This window comes from Triticum urartu, chromosome 7A (genome assembly GCF_056163025.1).
Source record: "Triticum urartu cultivar PI428250 chromosome 7A, HENAU_Tu73, whole genome shotgun sequence".
NCBI classification, from domain to species: domain Eukaryota; kingdom Viridiplantae; phylum Streptophyta; class Magnoliopsida; order Poales; family Poaceae; genus Triticum; species Triticum urartu.
In genome coordinates, this window is record NC_141879.1 from 718,217,908 (window position 1) to 718,226,738 (window position 8,831).

An 8,831-nucleotide genomic window follows, 5' to 3' on the forward strand; every position below is an offset into this window, starting at 1 on the left:
GAAATTAGAGGATTTATGGTGAAATACACAAAGCAAGGACGTTGGATCACCTCTCCATCAGTACATAGCGCTAAAACATGGTTATTAAAACCTCCTTGATGGTTGTATCAATCAATTTGTCTGTCGCATTGTACCTTCTGCGAGTAGGCACGTCACTTCTCGCTCTCTAAACAGCATGCTGATGGAGAGGTTCCGTCTGCTCCCAATAAAAGGAAATGCCAGCCGTTACTAGCAGCCTTGGATTTTCCTCAAGACACATCATGAAGAAGGTTCTTGTCATTTCATGTCAGATTTTCCTCACACACGTCTGACAAGACTATTTACGATTGTAGAATGCAAGCACGTACGGGTATTCGACTATGAAAATACACCAGGTGCACAGCGAATTTGTTTACATATGCATATGGTCTACTATATGAACACCACACCTGCACAGTGGGCAGGACGCGTTTCTCTGAAGCCAGTTGTCGATGCATGGCACATGGAAAATGTGCCGGCACTGAGGCAAAGCTCTCACATATTGCCGCGACGCGAAATCCTGGTTTGTAGTTCAACATGTCATCAGTTCAAGGAACTATTTTTTGGCAAACAATGCACGTCAAGTTCACACACTAACCTGAAGGCACACTGAACAGCAGCAGCTCTCATCAGTTTCCTGATCAGAACCGGTTGCGGTGCTGAACCTGATCGCTGGGATCTTGTCGATCAGATCTCTTGACATGCCATCCGTACCGCTGGTCTCGAAAAGGTCACTGTTGTCGATGAATGGTGTACTCAGTGAACTCATCTGCATTACACAAAACATTGGATCAGACTTAGCGTGGTGTGCAAGCAACTGCCGTAGCAATCACATAGTAGAACCTTGCCAAGTCACAATCAACACCATATGCAATTATAGGTGTCGTGCCTAGAAGTCGTTATTGCTTCTGGTAGTCTCTGGTCCTATAAAATCAGAAAGAGTACTGTATGTGCATGTGCATTGAAGGAACACTCTGTATATAGTCCTATATCATAGATGGTGTGAAATGATCACCACAAGTTTAATCTTGGATAATGTGTGATCTATTCTTTCTGTTGCGGATAATGTGGGATCTATTCAATAATACATGTCAGCAGTATCATGTTTTTTCTCAATTTAATATTGTATCATTACTTAGCATGATTGTTTGTTTGTTCTAAGATAATATCACATACACACATATCTGAAGAACTTCATTGTATTTTAGATGCCACAACAAGGACATTTAAGGTTTGATCTCTCTAGCCCCATAATCTAGCTAGTCCTAGATATTTCTATGCAGGAGAATGGGAAACGTTATTATCCATATAACCATTTTAATGCTAAGAATCTACTACATCAGGAGAATTGTAAGGTTTGAAAGTGTTTTACATATATATTAGATGAATATAAGATTTATTTTTACTAGAACCTGACATGGTTACTGGGTTATCCTACCATTTTAGCCATCAGAGAGCAATGATATCACACTACCAATCATTATGAATTTACAGCTAGATTATATGAAGAGTTATATATATATATACCTGGCTTTGCACTGCACGCTGCAGTGCCGGGCTGACCTTCTCCCAAACAATTCGTCCACTGAAGAGGCTAGAGATGATGTCAAGCTGAAAGACCCAACACGGAACATCAGAACAAGTAAAACCTAACACGATCTGCTTACGAGTGGATGCTTCACCTATTCACACAAAAATGACGATGACATAGTATGAAAACAAACAAAATGCAATATTATTTCCTGGATAAAACATTTACTTCTAGCATATGTTTCCATGGTTTCTCGATTTCTCCTCAATGAATGACCTTCAAAATAAACCAGTGCCACTAGCTCATGCTTAGGCCTATCGCATCCTAGTGAGGTATGTGCTCGGGTAGGTCCATGAAAATGATCGTTTGCATTTCCCGATACATGAAAGAAAAAGAGGTCACTGAGTTCTTTCACACTCACCACAAACAGAATGCTATATTTTCCGGATTCATTGGATCTCCAAATCTCGATGCAGGATTCAACGGCCTCGGTGCAGAAGACCCCGCCGGAGAGTGCTCCCACACCGGCACCCCGGAGCATGCCACTTTCGGTGGACATCCCCATGCAGGCACCAATGAAGAACCCAACTACCGAACCCACTGCATTCAAAAATAACAATTTACAATGTGAAAAACTTTCAGATAATGTACCAACCATTTACACAACATGGCCTACTCACGGAATAATTGCAATGCAATACCTAGCCAATTAATTAAAAATTGCAATGCAGGACCCAAACAGAGAACAAAAACATGATCGACCATGAACCACATAAAACCTGTACGTTAACAATGAAAAGTGGAAGCTTTTAAGGTAAGCATAATTAGAATGTCTGGTGACTAAAGTGGCAAAGAAGCTCCAAAAATTCTGCCTACGAGATTGAATTGTTGCCAATTCGAGCGAATAAGAATGCACCACAACGCAAACTCAGAGTGCCAACAACTACCGGGAAGTAAAAAATCTGCACAGGAACCCAAAACCGTACCCAATCTCGGGCAACCCCAAGTACAATTCGTACTAATCAAACAGCAAGAGTACGGGTAGCAAACGATTGGAGCCACGGGCGCAGCAAAGCATTGACCGAGAACAGAAGGGAACCAAAACCTGGCACGTACCGACGGCGAAGACCAAGGTGAGCAGCGCGCCGAGAGCCCACCAGGCCGCCGCCACAGCCGCGGCGCCGGACCTCCCGCATGCTCTCCACGCCTCATCGAAGCGGCAGCGAGGATTCGAAGAAGCCGCATCCACGCCAGAGAAGGAAGAAGAAGGAGGCACCCAATGATCCATCAAGGCCGGCAAGCACCCTCGCAGGACAGGATCCAAGGAACTTGGCGGGATGCTACAAGAAGCCTGGAATGTTTCGGGGGCTCGAGGGGGTTCGCGTATATATATACCGGGACGCGGGGGGTGATGGGGTTACGGGGGATGAACCGACATAAATCGAGTGGGAACCATGTGATGTCTATCCATTATATTTCTTTATTTATCTATAAATGTATTTTTTTGACATATATGTGATGTTACTGGACACCATGAACCTAAAAAAAGAACATGTGTGTAGCCTCGTAGACTTCGCCATGGAGCTTCTGTTCCTCTGGCAGCGTCGTCTTCGCAGGGGCTCATCGGTTGTTGCTGTTCCGGATGGTGTGACGGCGACGACGGCCCGAGGAGTCCGGAATCTCATTCCGGCTGACGAGCTACAACGGTTAGGGTTTTGCCGCTCGCAGTGGGCAACCCGTGAGTCCGTGAAAGCGCAGATATGTGATGGTGCTTCTCTGCTCCATGGATTTGTGCATAGGTGATTGCTTTGGAGTTGGAGTTCATTGGTTTGCGGCTGCGGCTGGCACGGGGTATTCCGAGTATCTTAGTACCGTTTTCTCTTTTGTTCTAGGGTCTTTGGGCAATTTCTCGGTGTTTTCTCCTTTGTTCAAGGGCCTTTGTGTTTACACGTGTTTTACGTGCCTCTTCTATGCTGTTTTTCTGTGGTTTGATCACATGCAACTTTCTTCAAAAAAATTGGTAAAGATTTTCTTTCGAGAACACCCGCGATTGCTGCATATAGCTCCTGAACAATCTCTACTTTCTTTACTGTATTAGCATAGTCCATGCTTTAGTGCTTTCTTCAAAGTTGTGCCATACAACAACTTTAAATAGTTTGGTACAATATATCTCGTGTTGACCAATATTTTGTGTGAAAAGACCCTTTGATTTATTAATCATTCCATCAATAGAAACATCCCCGAAGAACAAGAAAATCACAATAAGGACCCTGGGGTGCCGATGAACTTACACCACCTGAGCGTGCTGGTTGCGCGCCGCTGTCGCCGCTCCGCAGCCTCCACTGTCAGAGCCGGCCACTCTTGTTTTGATGCAGCTGGGAAGTCAACGTGCCAAGGTCCTGTCGGACCAGCACCCTTGAAGCAGAGTCGCCTTCATCGAAACGAACACGGATCTTAGAGCCCATCTACCGGACAAGCATCACAAGATCAACATCTTCAGAAGATAGAGCCAAGCTCCACAGAGACGCCAAACATCACTGCAACAGGGAAGGAGCCGGGGAGGCAAAAACCATACCACAGTGTCGCCACTGCCTCCGTTTCAAAAAAAAAGTGTCGCCACTGCCACGGCACCAGCGCTTGGGAGCTCAAGAGTCAAGATCATCCACCCCCGAAGGGCGGCCAACAAATCACCCCCCTCCTCAACATTGTTGATGAACACGCCAACAACAGAGATAATAAGAATCCGAGGGTACCTTATTTTTTACGTCGCCGTCGCACCACATCTTCGTTGCATAAACAGCAAAACAAACTGTCGAATCTGTAGATCAGTAGTAGATCCACGCCGTCTGCAACTCGTGTGCTTCCAAAGCACCACCTAGGCGAAGGGAGAGCGGCTAACACATTATCCTGGACGCCGATGAACCCTTCACCGGATCAAAGTTATCGCAGACTACATGTACCCTATCTACATGCCGAGGACAGGGGAACGGGATCCCCACCTCCTGCGTTGGAACGGTGAGCGAAGGAGGCAGGGACCAGGGATCCACGCCCTAACCGGGAGAAGGAGGTGAATTGCAAGAACTCTCCCTTTCACGCTATCTATTGTAGAGGTGGGGAGGGGAAAGCAGAGCCCCTGTTTTCTCTCGTGTTGACCGAGTTTGTGTTCAAAGCCACAATGATTAATTTGCAAGATTGCATATCTATGTGTTCATGTTTTCTTTATGAGGAATATTACAAATGGTTTGCACGTACTGGATATAGTAGAAGATACCCTTCGCGTTGTTGCGGGCCTTCTGACTATATCTTGAAATAGACTTCTTGAGTAATGGGAGGAAATTGTACGATATATATTTATAAAATTCTATGTTGATTGAGGAAGTTTTGCATGAGTAACTGAGAGAAAACATATGAGAAATTTATCTTTAAAAATACATACACCAAGAAAAAACCATGGGACATATAATAGTGAGAGTATCAGCATAAGTAATATAAAAAATGTACTCTTGGGAGTACTACCTCCGACTTGGTTTAGTAGTCCCAATCGTATTTTGGATCAAAATTTGACCACATATTTGATTAGCAAAATATTAATGCATGTCATCAAAAATTATGTTTTTGGATGCGAATTTGAATATAGATTGCAACAATATTTTGTGATGTATAACTTATATTTTCTTATTTAAATTCAGGTCAAAATATGACCCAAAATACGAGGGAGACTAGTAAACCAGGACAACGGTAGTACATACTTTAAGAGAGAAGAGAGAGCCGCATTGTGTATCAAGTCCTGGTGCTCGTATTTATTCTAAATTTATTTCAGGATTTCCTGCAATACACGTTTAGTGGGAGTAGACGTTCCCGTCGACTATGAGGCGTATACGGTGATTTCGTAAAATCTCAAGATGATATGCCGGCTCAGTCTCTCGGAAGTGCTCACAGGGATAAGATGTGCGTGTGTGCGTTCATAGGAGTGAGTGTATGCATGTATATATGAGCGCTTGCGTCTGTACTGTGTTAAAAGAAAGGTTGAAGGTTCGGGAGACGGGTGCAGGATGCTACAAGTGGGAGTTTTTTTAGGGGGCTTCAAGTGGGGAGATGAGATGAGGTTTAATGTTGGGGGATTTAAAAAATCCAATACAGTGCGCGATTCTGTTCTTGCATGGTTGTCTAATAATTGTGGTGAAGTGGTTGCCTTCAAAAAAATTGGTGACGTGACTAAATGAGAGAGCAGCAAAAATACTTAGTGGGTTCCAACTAATGTTCCAACTATTTAGAAATACCTAGAAGATAGGTTCCTGTTGAAAATGATTGAAAATTGGAACTTGGCATGATGCACATCTTTTTCGATCCATATGAACAAAATGTACTAACACCCCCCCCCTCCCCAATATCCCTGATACCATAATAATGTTGCTAGAATTAGGATGGATCTCCATAATGTGAATGGTTGTACTTATGCTTACGACCACAAACTACTTGTGCTGAATTTACTCATTATTGTTCAAATCATTATGATCAACCGGTGATAATACTCCTATTAATCCCTTTTTCAAAGTGCATCTAATTCCTGTTTGGTTTTGGTAATTCATAACAATATATACATCACTGAACTAATGGCTACTCAAAGGAAATTCCAGGAAAGTTCAATCTAGGTACTCCCTCCCTTCCGGTTTATAGGGCTCAAATTTCATCAACCAAGGCATTTTGTGAGTGGAGGAATGTATCTCGTACTTTAAAACACTACCCCAATTAAACTCATGCACTAACTTGGATTAATTACAGTGCATGCATGCTTGGCCACTAGATGAGTAGGAACATTACATGCATTGGTGTGTTTCTTTTTAAATCTTGCATGCAAAGATTTAATGCGCATTGAAAACTAAAATGAGATGGAGATGAGCCCTCTAAATTGGGAAAACAAAAAAGTTGAGATAAGCCGTATAAACCGGAAAGGAGGGAGTACAACAATTAGAAATGAATGCGGACCCCTCAAAATGCTAAGTACATATATTGGCAAAGCTTCAAGACTTTGTTTTTTTAAGTGATCCAAGATCACATTGAGTCCATAGGAAACTCAATACTATTAGAAGGGGATGAGATTTTGATGATAGTCTAACTGCACAAATGCTTAGAGATATTGCTCCAAAATCCTCGGCCACACTCTCGTATTCCACTATGTCCAAAACCCTAAAGTTCATCTCGGTCCTACTAAAACACATACACCCGGACTCATCGAGATACACTTGACATAGCCGTTGCCTAAACCCTAGCATCTCGATCCCACTGAGTTGTCCTTCGGTCCCACCGAAGAGCACTTGCCAGCCTTCTGTTACCAATTCAAATTGACTCGGAATTTCTGATCGGTTTTAATCGGTTACACTGAAGTGTGGAAAGTGCTTAGTTTTACTTGACTCGGTCTCACTGAGAGGTTTCATTCAGTCTCATTGAAAAGTCTACAGTTCAAGCCTTTTGCACAAGTCGGTCTCACCTTGTGGTCTCACCCGGTCCCACCGAAGTGTGCATAGAGGTGTGTAATGGTTGGATTTTTTTTGCTGTCTATATATATCCCCACCCTCACCACAAATCTGAGGAGAGCAACTATTTAGAAGCATACACTTCCCATATCCATTTCCCGGGAGAGAACCACCTATTCTTGTGTTGATATCAAAGGCTTTCCATTCCAACCATATAACTTTGATTAATGGCCACCTCAATTGCTTTTCACCCAAATTCCTCTCATACCACATAGCCAAATCTGTGAGAGGGTGTTTGAGTGTTGAGGAGATTGTCTTTTGATGCACAAGCACATGGATTTAATCATGAACAACAACATTTATTACCTTTTGGAGAGTGGTGTCTCCTAGATTGGTTAGGTGTCACTTGGGAGCCTTCAATGCTTGTGGAGTGAACCAAGAAGTTTGTAAGGGCAAGGAGATCGCCTACTTCGTGAAGATCTACTCGAGTAAGATTAGTCCTTCGTGGGCATAAGCCATGGTGGAATAGGCAAGGTTGTTTCTTTATGGACCCTTCGTGGGTGGAGCCCTCCATGGACTTGCGCATCTATTATCCTTCATGGATTGAAGCCTCCATCAACATGGATGTATTATAGCCTGACCTATCGGAACCACGGGGAAAATCTTCATGTGCCCCAAGCATTTGCATATCTTCAAACCTTTCCTCTACTTTATTTCATGTGCAAAGTATTTTCTTTCCGTTGGTATTAGACTTGCATGTGTAGGGTGTTCGTAGACTTGCTAGAATTGCTAAAATCTGCCAAGAACTAAAATTGGCAAAAGGCTAGATTTTATTGCGCAGGTAGTCTAATCACACCCCCCCTCTAGACCTACTTACGATCCTACATTTTTTATTCTAAAACATGCCTCTAATGCAACCTCCACGTTAGGCCACATCACCCTAAAAGAACAGTCATTGGATTTTTATTGATGATCAATCAGGTCCATAAGAACTTCACAATTGGGACCTACCAACAGTCATATCTTTTGGTGAATGGTGTCTCTTTGTGGAAAGGCATGTCCCTTGGTGGAATGAGGCCTCTTCATGAAGTACCACCACCAACCATTCAAGTCATCACGCTCATCAAACCCAGGGAACCAGTGCTAGGATTGCCTGCCAAGAAGAGGTACAATGCCACCTTCCCCAGCACACTGGCTAGTGCCACCAAAGCGGGCCTGCCCGGCACCGTGCCCCACGGCCAAGGGCAACCCCTCCACCTCCACAGTGCGCCGAGCCTCGCCGATGGGAGGGACACCACAAACCTCCGCCACCAGAGTTGCACATCGACCCCACCACCTTGCACCTTCTTCTTGAGCGGAGACCTCCTATACAACCACCAATCGTGGCCACAACAGGTCGAGCCGCCGCCCATGCATAGGTTAGATCCAGAAGGGAGGGATGAGAGGGAATCCCCCTCGAGCCGCTGCCTCCGCCTGGACCATCGCCGACACCGCTCCTCCCGCCCGAGCCGCCCCGAGCTCGCAGCCGATGCTGGGTGCGCACCAAGCAGCCGCACGCGCGAGTAGTGGCGGACCTAGAATCATAGGCTTGGGGGTGCCACAGTTAAAAGTTTGTAACAGGTAGTCTTAAATTGCAACAACTTGATAGATATTTAGCTTTAAATATATAGTAAAATTTATTTTCCAGTTTTGGAGGGGGTGCCATGGCACCCACGGCACCCCACTAGATCCGCCCCTGCGCGCGAGCCTTCGTCGAATCTTACGTCCTGCGCCGCCCCGTCAGATGTGAGGAAGAGAATAGGTCCCGA

The 8,831-nt window shown here is 44.4% G+C and overlaps 1 protein-coding gene across 1 annotated transcript; it reads right to left on the bottom strand.

The window, feature by feature from the left end:
- Positions 1–391: 391 nt before the first annotated feature.
- LOC125519431 (NEP1-interacting protein-like 1) lies at positions 392–2,837 on the bottom strand. Its single transcript, XM_048684242.2, has 5 exons — positions 2,666–2,837; positions 1,971–2,149; positions 1,546–1,629; positions 617–787; positions 392–538 (listed from the first exon to the last, which is right to left on the bottom strand). The coding sequence occupies exons 1-5, from the start codon at positions 2,835–2,837 to the stop codon at positions 392–394; spliced, it is 753 nt and encodes a 250-aa protein (XP_048540199.2).
- Positions 2,838–8,831: the final 5,994 nt, after the last annotated feature.

Bases quoted from the DNA above. Each gene is read 5' to 3' on its own strand.
- LOC125519431 (XM_048684242.2), bottom strand. From the start codon at position 2,837: ATGGATCATTGGGTGCCTCCTTCTTCTTCCTTCTCTGGCGTGGATGCG. The intron at 2,150-2,665 runs GTACGTGCCAGG...TTTTGAATGCAG, and splicing joins CACCTTGGTCTTCGCCGTCG to TGGGTTCGGTAGTTGGGTTC. The intron at 1,630-1,970 runs GTGAGTGTGAAA...TGGGTCTTTCAG, and splicing joins AATATAGCATTCTGTTTGTG to CTTGACATCATCTCTAGCCT.